At 39.6% G+C, this 16199-nt stretch overlaps 1 protein-coding gene across 5 annotated transcripts in view; it reads left to right on the top strand.

The window, feature by feature from the left end:
- Positions 1-775: 775 nt before the first annotated feature.
- The window catches only part of CFAP44 (cilia and flagella associated protein 44), a 139999-nt gene continuing 124575 nt past the window's right edge, over positions 776-16199 (top strand). For all 5 annotated transcript variants that reach the window (XR_014824806.1, XR_002337897.2, XR_014824807.1 and 2 more), the window contains exons 1-4: positions 776-828; positions 7004-7105; positions 14045-14200; positions 14702-14861. Coding sequence is in view for 2 of the 5 variants with exons in the window: in XM_021070360.2 (XP_020926019.2) it covers positions 7009-7105; positions 14045-14200; positions 14702-14861 (413 nt within the window). In the remaining 3 variants the exon portion in view is untranslated. The remainder of the gene's footprint in view (positions 829-7003; positions 7106-14044; positions 14201-14701; positions 14862-16199) is intronic.

The raw sequence follows: 16199 nt of genomic DNA on the forward strand, positions 1-16199 counted from the left end.
TTGTGGTGTGGAACTCCCTGTGGCCTAGAGTTATGCATCTTTCCAAGTGTTTATTGACTGCTCATACAGCTGATGTGATGAAGTATGCAGTCTTTTGCCATTTAGAAACTTAGGTGATTAGTTTTTGTCTTATTAAATGATGAGTCCTTCACATATTCTAGGTACAAAGTCCTTTGACATATATTGTGAGGTTGTAGCCATTTAAAAACAATGTTTTGTAACCAGTAAGGTACTTAAAAATAAGTATGATGGTGGCTGTGCCACAGAGCAATTAGAGGGCAAACTGCTAAACCTAGAAATCCGTCAAGCTAGGCCTATTATTTCGTGCACCTAGAGTCCTGAGACCAAAAATCCCATATCATAAAATATTTATTGCTAAAGACCCAAAGAGATAACAGCAACAAATAAATAAATTAAACAAAAATAGCTCCGCAACGTTTATTTGCTGATGATAGTGTGCGATCAGGGCCCCTTTGAATTGTTTTAGATTATTGGGCATATCTTTGATAGTGTTCAAGTCATTTCATTTAAAACAGCCTTACAATAATAATAACGTAGACTAGACGTAAACATTAAACTGGTATAATAAATTGGTAGAATGCTGGACTTCGTATTTGGGTTTGAACCAGGGACCAGACAGCAAGTGAGTGAAGGTCTCACTGGCACCGCTCGAGGATTCTCTGAAAGCCGCCTTTGGGCTGCGCATGCGCCTCTCGTCTGCCCGTCTCCGCCCTCTGGGAGGCGGGGTGGTGTTGCGGTGGTAACCGCAGTAAACGGAGACCTTGGGCTGATGTGACCAGGGACGCTCCGCGAAGATCAGTGCCTTCGGTAAGTTTTGACCCCAGCAGCTTGACGGTTCCCATAACCTCCCCCTCAAATCTGTTAGCGAGCCAGGGAGCAGTGAAACCCACTTGGACCTTTCTTATGCTGAACCACTGTTCTCCAGACTTTGCTGAGACATTCCTCTCCTTTCTACGGATCAGTTCCACAAACGTTTGAAGTGATAGCATTCGCAGGCATGTAGCCACACTCTGCAGTTACAAAGTGGACAAGAGTGGTTCTGCCAGCAAGGAGCTTGTAATCTGCGGGGGAGCAAGACAGCCGACAGTGGGAGTCCGAATTGGACCTGGCTGCACCAGAAGCAGGGAGTCCGTGGGGGAAGTGTCTGAGTTCTGTGCTCTGTGGTCAAGCAAGCCGCACCATCCCACACTAATTGTGTGACACTAGGCAAGTTGACCTGAACTTTAGTTTCCTCATCTCTGAAAGGGAGGGTGGTGGTGCTTTCCTCAGGGGGTTCTTGTTACAATTAAATTGGGTAACGCAGGTAAAGTGCATAGCACATGCAAAACGTGACAGTCTACCTAATGAGTTGTTTAACAGAATTAGCCACAGGCTGGACCAATGAGCCTGAGTCAAATGAAAATAAATTTAAGATCGTTCTGCAAATAGACTCCCAAACCTAGCTAGCTCAGTTGTATAAACAGGACATGGTTAGGAACACACAAATAAGGTTTAGTCATTCTAGTTGGTTACGAAAGGATTATGATGAGTCAGTATATGATGAGCTTGCTGCCCCCCCCCCCCCGATAATGTAATATTAGGCTGCCTTGAAGGAATACAGTGTCCCCAACAGGTAAAGTTATCGTTCATATCTTCTGGAAAGTGTCCAGATCCTTCAAAGGACGTACAACATTGGGAGAGATGTATGATGCATTGGGAATTAATTTCTTGAGCTATCCAGATGTTAAAAGGAGTTGAAGACACGTTAGTGAGGAATAATTGAAAGAACTGAGATGCTTTAGCTGGGAAAAGAGAGAATTTGGGGAGGAAAGTAAACCAGCTACAATTATTTGAATGGCTATAGTAAACAGAGAATATATCTTCCCAGAAGAATTAAGGGCTGAATAGATCCAAGCTGCAGGGAGGAAGTCTTCATTTAATATAAAATGAATTTACTAAGAACTAGAGCTGAGAACATTAACAGCTCACCCTCTTACCTGAAATGTGTACATGGAAGCTGATTAATCATCTCTTGAAGCGTTCCTTCATCTGTCCATTTGTTCAGGAATTAATACATTCATTCCTTCAGCTATTTTATGTACCAAGTACCACACACTGTTCTTTGAAAGCTTTACTGTATTAACTCTTTGAGATCTCAGAACGACCTTGTGAAGTAGGTACTGCACTTTACAGATGACAAACAGAGAGAGGTTAAACACTCAACACCTCACAACTAGTAAGAGGGAAGAGCTGGGCGTTGAGCCCAGTCAGCGTGATTCTAGTTGTTATTCTCAGCCTGACCAACATACTAGACAGCTCTTCTAGTGGTGCTGGTGCTGGGCTCCAGTTGTAGATGTGGGATTGTATGCAGGTGGGAGGTTGGACCAGATTAAACTTCTTTCAACTCTGAAGTTTCCATGATCATATTTATTGAGCCCTAAATGTATTAAAGAGAGTGAGTGTTAATTATAGTAAAAACCACCATTATTTTCCAGTATCTATGAGGAGTTTTATATAAACCCCCAGTCCTTAACTCTAGTTCCTATCCCTGGCTGCACAAAAGAATTACACAGGAAGTGAGAGCCTGAGAAAAGTAGGTTGTAAAAAGTTTTCTAAGTGATTCTAAAGTGCAGCTGGAGTTGAAAAGTGTGGATAAAAGATTTCATTTAATACTTAAAATAACTCTGCCAGACAACCTTACATCCTCATTTTACATATTAAAGGACTAGCAGGTTAAGGGATGCTAGTGGCATGGCCCTTGGCCAAGTTTACCTTTTCCCTTGGCCAAACTTGGATGTTAACCCAAGTGTCTCTGGCATCAAAACTTTACCAGCTTATAATGCAATTTCTCAGTCCTTTCATCCTAAAAAACAGAAAGAAAAAAAAAAAAAACTAAAGGAAAATAAGGTTTGGAATAAAGCAAACCTCATCCCATCTCATCTGTTATACTGCTGGTCTCCAGGAGACCAGGAGCCCTCCTACCTGACCTGTTCACCCACTTTTCGCAGGTTCTTCAGTCACCTTTTGTGACCCCCAAAGCTAAGAAAGGATCTCAGTATTTTCTGTCCCGTATCACTAGTTCAAAAGAAAATAGGGCAAATTCCTTGGGTTCTACTTCCTTGCATTCTTCCATACCGTACACAACCCAGCATTACCTGGCCTGGTGACAGTAATGTTTATTGAATAGTAGTATTAACCACTTGAGGATTTTATTGTCTATGATAGCACAGAATAAAGTGGGATGCTTTTTTGTCTTGAAAACATTTTACTTTTTGCTGTGGTTCAAATCCTTTGTTTACAGAGTGCTTCAGTTACTATAATTGTTTCTTTCCCACTTGAGGATGAATTTATGAGTAAATTTATTAGGTCTTATGGGCTCTTCATTAGAAACTATACCCTGTTAAGGTTCGGGTATAGAGTGTTAAATGTATTCAGACAAGAAATGTTTCATGAAGCTTGTATTGGTGGGAAGCAGGAAAGAAACTATGAGATTGAAATTATTGAGAGATTAAAACTGAGATTAAATTTCTGACGTACTATTGCCAGTTTTGGAAGGGGGACAGGGCATGCAGGCAGCCTCTGTAAGCTTAGAACAACTGAACTAGAGCCGGAAAGAAAGCAGGGACTTCAGACCTACAGCCACATGGACCAGAATTCTGCCAGCAACCTAAGTGAGCCTTTGGATGTGAATAGAGCTCTGCCAACACTGATTTCCACCTTGTGAGACTCCAATTAGAGAACCAGCTGAGTCACAACTGTGCCTGGGTGTTTGACCCATAGAACCGGGAGATAATGAAAGAGTATTATTTTAAGCTACTAACTTTGTATATGTCAGCAATAGGAAACTGAAACCATACCTGTTTATAGACTAAAGTGTTACTCAAACTTGCAGATTAAAAATTTTCGTTTTTAGTTCTTAATTGATTAACAATAATAAAAATAACAGTTTGGTCTTGTTGGCAAACCACTGACTGCCTTTCCTTCACCGATGTGGGGCACACATCAAGGCAACTTAGATAGTAGTTTAGTTTCCTTCCAATACCTTAAATATTGACTTTTATCAAGAAAATCTTTGAGTCTCGCTTTAATCATGACTATCAGGCCATCTAGTTCTGGTCAGCCTCACACTGATCTGAATCAGTGATTTAAAAGAGAAGTTATTCGGAGACTATATTTTAAAGAACTGAAATTACTCTTCTTAGACTGTAAACTATTTGGAATAGGGGGCTCTGTAGTGATTACCTGTGCATCTGCTGCAGTGCCAGCCTAGTACCATCTGTGTATAAAGATGCTCAATTGAAGTTCTCGTTGTGGCTCAGCACTAAGGAACTTGACTAGTATTCATGAGGATTCAGGTTCGATCCCTGGCCTTGCTCAGTGGGTTAAAGGATCTGGCATTGCTGCAAGCTGTGGTGTAGGTTGCATACACGGAAACTGTGTTGCTGTGACTGTGGTATAGGCCAACAGCTGCAGCTCTGATTTGATCCCTAGTCTGGGAACTTCCATATGCTGCAGGTGCTGCCCTAAAAAGAGAAAAGACAAAAAATAAAAAAAGATGCTTAATAGTGTTAGGAATTGAACTGATTTAAATTATGAAGAACCTTGAAAGCAATGGAGAAAATGGCCTTTAGTTATGTTTGTGGCCATCTGAACATGTTTACCCACACTATGTGATAATCTGCAACCAACCTGCAACAACTGACATTGCCATATGATGTCAATTATATTTTTAATTTAATTACTGAAATTAATTATTTTAAACTGAGTCACTTGTATGAACATAGAAAGCAAGGCGATGTATCCAAATTGGAAGGAATAGGAAATGTGCTGGATGATAGAATTTTCATTTTAAAAAACACATATGCCCACAAACCCTGGTGTATTTTTCTGCAGTCAGGTGAGAGAAAGGAAGGAAGGAGGGAGGGGGAGAGGGAGAAAAAAAGGCAGGAGAGAACAACCCAAAAATAAAAAAGAAAAGAAAAAATACCACACACACACACACACACACACACAAAACACACAAATTTTAAAAGGTAAAACATCATCTTGGTAACCCGGAAAAATGGCTCCAAAGTACTAAACATGAAATTTAATGAGTATCGTCTTGGGACATATCTTTCTTCACAATCTTTTATAGGAGAAACATTTGGTCAACGTACTGTTGTCCCCAAAATCAAGAGACAGTATCATTATGATGTTACTGAAAGAAAACGAATGGAATAAACTAATGTCCAGATGAAGGCAGGTAGTAGATGTACTGCACTCTCCTGAACTGATGATGTTTTGTGTCTCATGTCTGCTTTTGGAATCCTCCTCTTTCTTGAGAGACCAGAAAGTTGTAATAATGCATTAACTGAATTAATTCTTACAGCAGTCTTATAAGTAGTTTTTTCTTCACTTCTATTTTACAACTGAGGAATTCATGTAATGTTTAATTAGCTGCTTTTGTGGCAAAACTGGGATTCAAACCTGAATCTAACCACAGATCTGATCCAGATAGAATCATTTTTCTATTCTGCCTGCCAGCCTTGCCACAGAAGAATGTTGAGAAATGTGTGATGTTTAGTGTAAAGAAATGCAGTCTTAGAAGGAAGACATAGCTGGTGTTCTCAAAGATAAGCTGCAATGGAGAGAGAGGACAGAGAAAACCTGCTGTGTCATCCCCCTCCTTAAAATACTTCAATGGCTTTTTGTTGTTGTTGTTGTTGTTTTGCTTTTTATTTGCTCACCCATGGCATATGGAGGTTCCCAGGCTAGGGGTCGAATTGGAGCTAAAGCTGCCGGGCTACATCATAGCCACAGCAATGCCAGATCCTTAACCCACTGGGCGAGGCCAGGGATCAAACCTGCACAACCTCATGGTTCCTAGTCAGTTTGTTTCCATTGTGCCATGATGGGAACTCCTTCAATTGCCATAGGAATAAGTTCTAAACTTCTTAGCAAAGCTTGGAGACAAGTTTATGATCTGCTACCTGCCTCCTCTTCCATATCCATTTCACTCTCCTGCTCTGGCCAAGAGACTGCCTTCAGCCCTTCAAGGACACAAGCCTCTCTCTGAAGCACCTTCTGCCTAATACATTCTTTCCCATTCCATGCCTGGATAACCTTACTCATCACCTGTGTCTCCCTCTCAATCTCTCTCTCTCTTTTTTTTTTTTTTTTTTTTGCATTTTAGGGCCACATCTGTGACATATGGAAGTTCCCAGGCCCTTGGTCATATTGGAGCTGTGTCTGCCAACTACATCACAGCTCAGAGCAATGCTGGATCCTTAACCCACTGAGTGAGGCTAGGCATTGAACCCTCGTCCTCATGGATACTAGTTGGGTTCGTTATTGCTGAGCCACAATGGGAACTCCCTCATCTGTGTCTCAAATGCCTCTTTTTGACCCCAGACATGGTTTCATCTTCTTGCTCTATGTGCCCACAGCATCCTATTTTTTTTTTTTTGTAGCACTCATTCGATTTCAATTGCTTGTTTAATACCTATCTTTCTAAACCACCTCCACAAAGTTAGAGACCATATTGTTCTGATACTGTAATTTAGTGCCTAGCATGAGATTTGAAGTGTAGAAAGTGTCCTCAACTAATATTTAAAACTTGAAATTGATTAGTAACACCAGAGAAGTTTGATGATGGGAAGGAGGGAGAGAAGGGGATGAACCAAAGGAAGGGTGTTGGAGGGTTCATCTTCATGGTGGAACATTTAGGGAAAAAACAAGCTTAAATGGTGTTTCATGGTGGACCCCTGGAAAACCAGAGGGCACCACAATGACAAGTTTGCCTGGAGGAAGGGAATAGCTGACTGCATTTTGTCATTCTACAGAGGTCTGATGGCAGCTGTATTCTCCTGCTGGTGAAGTCCTTTTGGATACTGTGCAAACATATGATTGTCAACACACGTGGTGTTTGGTACTTATGGAAATCGTTTAGGGGGAAAGAATCTGTTAATGATGTTTATTTTACAGCTCTATCCCTTTCTCTGTCTCAATTTTGTGCTTACAGAGAAAATGAGGGAACCAGATGATCAGGATTCTGGTGGGAGGAAATCAGATAGATTGAAGGGTGATGGAAGGCAGACTCATTCCTCTCGATCTACCTCAAGAGGTAAGTAAAGATTAGAATATATACTTAAGGTATTTATTATTAAATTTAGGTAAAATAATTTTTAAAGAGTACATATCTAAGTTTATACAATAGAATGATTTACTTGTTTAATTCCCTTACTCTAAGTTAAGAGCCATCTGTGTTTTAATCATTTATCTCTAGCTCCTGGAACATAGAAGTTACCATGATCTCAATGATGATAATGACCTATCTTCACATCTGGTCTGGTTCTCCCTGCAGGGTACATAGAGTCTTCCATGGACTCTAATACAGTGCAGTGGAAAGAGAGCTGAACTTAAGTATTGAGTCCTGGGTGGTAGACCCAATACTAAGACTAAATACTAAGTGGTAACTTAGAGATGCTCGATCTTGGATAAATTATTTCACATTTCTGAGCCTCAATTTGTTTCACCCATTAAGATGATAACTGTGAGCTGCTTGAGGAACAAATTGGATAACATACGTGGAAGGATATCATAGATAGCAGATAGAAGGGAAAGTGAAGAATTTTGTAACAGGATTTTTAAGAAGGCTGGCTCTTTCTGACTGGGCACCATGGTGTTAAGTAGCTTAGTGGAATCTTGACTTTTTAGTTCTAATCCTAAATATAGTTTCAGGAATATAATTTTCACTATTTACCTAGAAGAGATCAGGTCCTGGGGAAATCACTTCATTTACAAGATCTACGTTAGAGTCTTTCAGTCTATCTGAGGCATTCCTGGTTAATCCATGTTTTCTCCATATCATATTTTATGTTAGATGTGTCTCTTATCTTGCTTGGGCTCTTTCAATGAGGACTTCTACTCAGTTCTTTGTTTTTTTTCAGGGCCGCCCCCATGGCATATGGAGGTTCCCAGGCTAGGGGTTGAATTGGAGCTGTAGCTGCTGGCCTACACTACAGCCACAGCAATGCCAGATCCAAGCTGCATATGCGACCTACACCACAGCTCAGGGACTGAACCTATATCCTTAAGGATACTAGTCAGATTTGCTTCTGCTGAGTCATGACAGCAACTCCTTTACTCACTTTTTTCTATCCACACCACTACTAGAGTTATCTTTCTAAAAAAAATATGATTATATCACTCTTCTAAAGAGCTTTAGTTTGCTTCTCTTTAGTTTTTACATTTCCACTTTTCTACTTTCTATATTTCTGACACAGGATTGTCCATTTTTAGTTTTCAGTCCTTTGCAGCATTTTCCTGGGTGTCTGGGTTTAATGACAATGATCCTTTGTCTAGCACTGCCTGAGTCTCCCTTTCTTATGTTCGACCTACTTAGGGGTAGGTCTTACCAGGTGTAGCCTGGCCCTGTGCTCAGCTCATAAATTAATTCATACGTCATGGGTTTTAGGATCCTGAATGTTAATATGAAATAGTTTGCTGGCACCCTGAAACCTTCTATCTTGGTGCTGTGAGAAGTCTTTATCCTGGTTCAGCCGTATACCTGAGGCTTCTTTTTTCCCTCCCCCTGGAGATCTTACCTTGTTCTTAGTTTTGCCAAAGTATCTGCACAACATCTTACCCTTTAGAACTTTCAAGCAGAGGGAATCTATTTCCTGTTTTCTATGGAGGTAGAGAGATTAAGGTAGACACCTCCCCATACCCAACAAGGGATTTCTGCTATAACGGAATCCTATTAGGAAACTTAGGGAGTTCCCACTGTGGTGCAATGAGATCAACAGTGTCTCTGCAGTGGCAGGGACAGTTTCGATCCCCAGCCCAGCACAGGGGGTGGTGTAGATTGCAACTCCAGCTCAGATTCAGTCCCTGGCCTGGGAACTTCCATATGCAAAGAAACTTGGGCCCATAGTTCCGGCCAAACCATCCAGCATTTCTCACAAGAGTGAAGGACTGTTAGTTACTAAGACACTGACTTCTGATTCTTATCAAAGTATTAAATTATTGCTGGCCCCATACCATAAATTGGGAAATATTTTGGTCTTGTCTATTTTCAGAAATATTTTGTGTAGAATCAGTATTATTTCTTCCCTAAATGTATGGTAGAATGCACCAGCGAAGTATCCAGGCATATAATTTCCTTAGTGGGAAAAATTTTAACTGTGAATTCAATTTCTTTAATAAATAGAGGCTGTACTGTTTCTTCCTTGGGATGTTTCATAAATTCATATCTTTCATAGAATTTGTACATTTCTTCTAAATTGTAAAGTTTGTTGGCACAATTCTGTAGGATCTATTTTCATTCTTCATATTGGAGATTTCTGTTTTTTCTCTCTTCTTTCTTGGTTGGCCTAGCTAGGGGCTTATCTGTCTTGTTGATATTTTCAAAGAATAAGATTTTGGCTTTGCTAATTTTTTCTAGTCTTTGGTGGTTTTTAATTTCATTGATTCTTTCATTTTTATTATTTATATTATTCTATTTTTATTATTTTATTAATAGTTTTAATATTTTAATATTTCTATAATTTATTGTTTTATTTGTTAGTTTTATTATTTTCCTTCTACTTACTCTGGGTTTTTTTTCTTTTCTTTTTCTAGTTTCTTGAGGTGGAACTTTATGTCATTAATTTTTTTTTTTTTTTTTTTTTTTTTTGCTTTTTTAGGGCCATACCCATGGCATATGAAGGTTACCAGGCTAGGGGTCTAATCGGAGCTACAGCTGCCAGTCTGTGCCACAGCCACAGCAATGTGGGATCTGAGCCACGTCTGCAATCTACACCACAGCTCACGGCAACAGTGGATCCTTAACCCACTGAACAAGGACAGGGATCAAACCCGCAACCTCATGGTTCCTAGTTGGATTTGTTTTGCTGCACCACAGTGGGAACTCCTATATCATTAATTTTTAGCTTTTTTTCTTTTATGTGTGCTGAAAGCTATAAATCCCCCTCTAAGCATTTTCTTAGCTGCATTCCATAAATTTTGATATATTTTAATTATCACTTACTGTAAATGTTTTCTCATTTCCTTAATTTTAATTTAATTTTAACTTCTTGACCCATACATTATTTTTTTTTTTTTTTTGTCTTTTTAGGGCTGCACCCATGACACATGGAATTCCCCAGGCTAGGGATTGAATTGGAGCTGTAGTCATTGGCCTGCACCACAGCCACCGCAATGCCAGATCCATGTTGCGTCTGCAAACTACACCACAGCTCATGGCAAATGTCAGATCCTTAACCCACTGAGCAAGGCCAGGGATCAAACCTGCATCCTCATGGATACCAGTCAGATTCTTTTCTGCTGAGCCATGATGGGAACTCTGACCAATACATTATTTTTAAGTGTGTTTTTAATTTCCACATGTTTGTAGCTTTTCCAGATATATTACTGTAATTTATTTTTAATCTGCTTCTGTTATAATCAGAGAATATGCATACTCTGTATTATTTCAGTCTTTTAAAATCTATTATAACTTTTCTTATGTTCCAGCAAGTGATCTATCTTGGTATATACACTTGAGTGTGTATTTTATATTGGCAGCTATATTGCTTTATAAATATCAGGTTGGGATGTTTGGTAGTATTGTTTAGATGATCTATATCTTACTGAGTTTTTGACTAGGTGTCTAATAATTGATGAAAGATGTATATATATAGTATTAACCAAATAGACTGAAAAGTTAAGGATATGCATTATAATCTCTGAAGCAATTATTAAAAAAGAAAACAAAGAAAAATAGCTAAAAAGCCAATGGAAATTATAATGGAATTTTGAAGAATAACTAATCTAAAAGAATAAGGATAAACAATCTAACAGAAAATAGAAAAGGAGAAATAGAGGGGACATGGAAGAGTAGGAGGGGTTCAAACAAATAATGAAATGTTAGACAAAAATCTAACTATACAAATAATTATATTAAATGTTAATGGACTGATCATTTAGGTAAAAAGGCAGAGGTGATCAGAATGGCTAATAAAAGCAAGAACTCACTGTGATGTTTACGGGAGACACACTTTAAATATAATGGTACAAATAGATTGAAAGTAAATGAATGAAAAAAGATATGCAAACAGTAAGCATAAGAAAGTTGGAATGACTATATTAATACCAGATAAAATAGATTTCAAAAGAGTACTACCTATGGCAAAGAAGGATATTTCATAATGATAAAAGGAGCAATACATTAGGAAGACATAACTATCATAAAATATCATAAAATATTATGTGTATAAATAACATCATCAGAATGCATGAAGCAAAAATGGAATTAAAGGGAGAACTAAATAATTCCAAAATTGGGAGTTTCCCTTGTGGCTCAGCCAGTTAAGAATCTGACAAGTATCCATGAAAATGTGAGTTCAATCCCTGGCCTTGCTCAGTGGGTTAAGGATCCCACTTTGCTGCAAGTGCCATAGGTCATGGATGTGTTTGGATCCCTTGTTGCTGTGGCTATAGCTGTGGCTGTAGTGTAGGCCATCAGCTGCAACTATGATTCGACCCCTAGCTCAGAAACTTCCATATGCCACAGGTGCAGCCCTAAAAAGGGGGGAATAAAAGAAAAAAAAATTCCAAAATTGTAGTAGGAAAATAGTCGGGTACTCCATCTAGTTACTTCATCATAACCAAAATAAGAGTTCCAATGATTAAGTTTTGTGTATTGTTTTTGTAGGTACTAACCATGCATAACTCTTAAAATTTATAATAATTGTAGGTAGTTCTTATGGATGTTCTGTGTGTACAATCACACAATTTGCAGGCTTCCATATTGTGTTTCCAATCTCACAGAGAAGGTGAGGGTAAACAAGGACCAGAGAGGCAAGCTGTATTTGCAAGAGGCAGTCTGTTTCATCTGGAGAGGAGAGGTACCACAGCTTCCTACTTCCATTGGCAAGAAAGAAGAAAAAGCTGAGGAAACTCACATATAAAACCCTGGGTTGTCAAACAAAACTTTCAGCTGGCTCTTTTTGAGGTCTCCGGCTGGCATATCTCCTTGCTTGGTCACCTCCCCTTGCTTCCTCCTGCACTCATCCTTGTTCGATTTCTACTCATTTTGCCAGCCCTTCCACCAGCCAGCCCTGCCATTCATTTCTGTTTTGAGGTTTTAATGGCTTCTAACTCTACAAAAAATGGAGTTTGTAATTCTGGCTTTCATTTTCAATGTTGATTTTCAATCATTTACAGGAACAGCAAGGCAAATTCTGATCTATATGTCAAACCATAAGCCTTCCACCAGTCTATTTTTGGATTATAAAAATTACAGAAACCTTAGGTCATTGCCAAGTTGCTTAGATATGCTCCTTTGCCAGTCTTATTTAATGTGTCTACTTTCCACATAGTTTTTCTCCCCAAACTCCACTTTTTCTATCTGTGGTACAACCTTTCAACAAGGCTCAGAAAATTCATTAAAAAAATGATGTACTCTCCTTCATCTATAGTCACTTTAAGTTCCTTTATCAATGATTCCTTCATTCTAATGCTGGAAAACCTTAATTCATCTAATGGCAGCTTGAATTTTGTTCCCAGGGAGAGGCCAGCAGATAGAGTGTAAAGTTTTTAATATCCTAATTTTTGATTGTGGGGAATAATCTTTGGGGAAATAATCTTTGATTGTGACAGTTACAAGAAAGAGATAAATATCTGTTAAATAGTATTATTGGAGAGTAGTTACCCAGGGCTCGCTTTTGGGGGAATCCAAACAGTGGTGCCCATTGGTGTCCAGTATTATTTTCTTTCCATCCAAATGCATGAATCCTACAGAACCCTGTCCTGTTGGCCCACCTTTCTCATCTCATCCATATTAGTCTTGGGCTTTGTTCCTCATCTTTTAACCTTGTCTCAGATCTGCTAGGTGGTTCTACTCTGTTTCTGGCATAATTTCCCATTTCTACTTTTTTTTTTTTTTTTTTTTTTTTTTGCTATTTCTTGGGCCGCTCCCGCGGCATATGGAGGTTCCCAGGCTAGGGGTCCAATCGGAGCTGTAGCCACCGGCCTAAGCCAGAGCCACAGCAACGCGGGATCCGAGCCAAGTCTGCAACCTACACCACAGTTCACGGCAACCCCCGGATCGTCAACCCACTGAGCAAGGGCAGGGATCGAACCCGCAACCTCATGGTTCCTAGTCGGATTCGTTAACCACTGCGCCACGGCGGGAACTCCCCATTTCTACTTTTTATGCTGAAAGTTCACCCAGCCCTTTCACCTGCTGGACATGGTATATTGGAACCATATCCATGTTTGAACTTGATCTGACTGTTGGCTTATACCTAGGTCTATTCCACCCCCATTCCAATTCTTTTTCTCTTCAGCTTGTTCTGAAGCAAATAGTCTAACTCATTCCTGGGTTTATATCATCCAGGGATAAATAATTGACCCAGAGTTTACTCTTTTTTTTTTTTAATTTTTTTTTTCAATTTTTTTTTTTCTTTTTTTGTCTTTTTGCTATTTCTTGGGCCGTTCCCACGGCATATGGAGGTTCCCAGGCTAGGGGTCTAACCTACGCCAGAGGCACAGCAACGCGGGATCCGAGCCGCGTCTGCGACCTACACCACAGCTCAGGGCAATGCTGGATCGTTAACCCACTGAGCAAGGGCAGGGACCGAACCCACAGCCTCATGGTTCCTAGTCGGATTCGTTAACCACTGCGCCACGACGGGAACTCCCAGAGTTTACTCTTGAATTTACATTATTTATACTTGACATAAAAAGTCCTTAAAATAATAAGTGTTGATCAAATAAGAAATAATATCAGTGTACTAGCCAATCTTTTTTTTTCTTTATCTTTTACTTTTCCATAGATGTGCATTGATAGGAAATAGATTGGAAATGAAATTAAAATGGAGATTAACTCACAGGAAATCTTTTAAAAATTTTTTTGTAAAGTTAAAGGAGAGACCAAATAAAATGATTTTTCTAGTGACTACCTCTTGGGTTTAAAACTCATTCAATTTAGAGCACAAATTAACTGCAAGTATTAGCTACTTTGGAAATAAGAAAATATTTAATTCAAATTTAGAAATGATTAAATTATTTTTAACAGCTGCTATGAAAGAGGATAACAAATCTGTTGAAGATACCACTGGGGGAACATTTACTGAAGGGGAAGAGCCATATTTAGATGATGATGAATCCTATGTGGAACCTTTGGAAGGAAGTTCAAGTTCATTTCAAGATGATTATGCAGAAAGTATTGGAGGTAAGTATTATTCGTTTTCTATCAGTAATTATCCCTGTTTTAAAGACAAACTGCCCAAACCAAATGGTTGTAAATCCATAAAAGAAATATTTGCAGGATATGTGGGGGTGATAAAAGAAAGCATCAACCATATTCTGAGTTTAGCAATTCTGGAGTTGTGTGTTCTCTTTCTGAGGCTCACATACTCTGGGGAGTGAATTTTCTGGGGAGCCAGATGGCCTAAGGGGTGATATATCCCAGATTAGTGAGAATAACTCTCCCTTGGAACTGACTGGGAGCTGTTCTTTGAGACAATCAGAACCATGGCCAGGGCTCAGCCCTCACACCAATGCACGCCGTCTCCTCCCATGCTCCTTAGTGGGTGGCATCCTATGTTCGGGCCAGGAGTTGTGGTTACTGCCAGACTATAATAGGCCAGGTACATTCCTCCTATCTTTGCAAAATGTGATTTTAGGATTGACTAGATACTCTTCTTAGATGAAATATTTTAACATTTTTTAGAATCTCGGTATATGGAAACTCCTGTCCCAGCAGCAGAAGAGGCAGAAGAGAAAGTTAAGAAGAAGATATCAGAGAGCTTCTTCTACGATGAGATGGAGCTTGTTTCGATGCCTTTTGTGACTCCAGATTCAAACATACCACTGGATCTTCTCACACTTGTGTATCCACTCCAGCTACATATGTATAATCTTGGAATTTTGGCTTCTTAGGCCAGGGGTTGGCGAATTACATGAATCAAATCTGGCTCCTGGCCTTTGTTCCTAAATAAAGTTTTATTGGATCACAGCCACTCTTATTGATTTACATTTTGTCTGTGGCTGCCATCACACTACAAGGGCAGGTTCAAGTTGTTATAACAGAGACCATCTGGCCCAGCAAGGCCTAAAATATTTACTACCTGGCCCTTTAACAGAAAAAGTTTGTCAACCCCTGTCTTAAGTAATCCTTAGAAGCTGGGCCCTTAGAGAAGCTGATATAGAAATGCCAGATCTTAATTGAAACTAAGCTTTTGTTTGATGCTAAATAACCACAAAGAGAAATGATGCTTTTCTGGCTGTCCTTTCAGGAGATGTGGTGTGAAGGAGACCAGCAGGCTTTTTATCCCCAATTGCCCCTTCTATCAGCCTGGCACCCCTTTTTCAATGCCTGTCAAGTTAAATCATTCTTGAAACACTGACGTGGCCATTGTCAGACATTAGTGCTTTCACATTTTTATCCGATGGGTTACAGAGAAGACAACTCTAGGAAGTAGCATACAAAATAACATGTTTTAATTGGACAAGAAGTGTCTGTGAAAAAAATGTAAAGGTGGGATGATTAACAAGGAGATTAAGGGTTTGCCATGACTTTATGATATTAGGCTTTTTTTTTTTTTTTTGTGGTCTTTTCTAGGGCTGCCCGCATGGCAAATGGAGGTTCCCAGGCTAAGGGTCTAATTGACACTGTAGCCGCCGGCCTACACCAGAGCCACAGCAACGCAGGATCCGAGCCGCGTCTGCAGCCTAAACCACAGCTCACGGCAATGCCGGATCCTTAACCCACTGAGCAAGGCCAGGGATCGAACCTGAAACCTCCTGGCTCCTAGTCAGATTCGTTAACCACTGAGCTACGATGGGAACTCCTGATACTAGGTTTTTAAGGCACTCATTAGGAGACCATTTCTTTTAAGGCCCTGGGCTAGCAATTTAATTTGCCTACTTTCAGATGGGCAGTGGTTATGACTGCTCACATGGCCTAAACTCTGACTGGCCCCTTGCAAAATAGGTAAGGCAGTGTACTTCCTGACTCTGTTTTGCTTTTTATGTAAGAATAGAACATGTTTTTATTCTAGCTTCTAACTCTGTTTCCATTCCAGGTGTAACTAAAACTAGTTCACCCTGAGTCTTGTTATGCTGTTGGCCTTCTTCTAATCTATTTTTTTCAAATGAGGTGGTTTCTTAGTCACCCAGAAATGCACATGCTTTTCCTGAAATGCACATGCTCTGATAAGCTTCCCGAA

The sequence above is a fragment of the Sus scrofa genome, chromosome 13 (genome assembly GCF_054392235.1).
Source record: "Sus scrofa isolate SSC_HxYL_T2T_F1_AM1 chromosome 13, Sscrofa_HxYL_maternal_Yorkshire_Landrace_v2.0, whole genome shotgun sequence".
In the NCBI taxonomy this organism is placed as follows: domain Eukaryota; kingdom Metazoa; phylum Chordata; class Mammalia; order Artiodactyla; family Suidae; genus Sus; species Sus scrofa.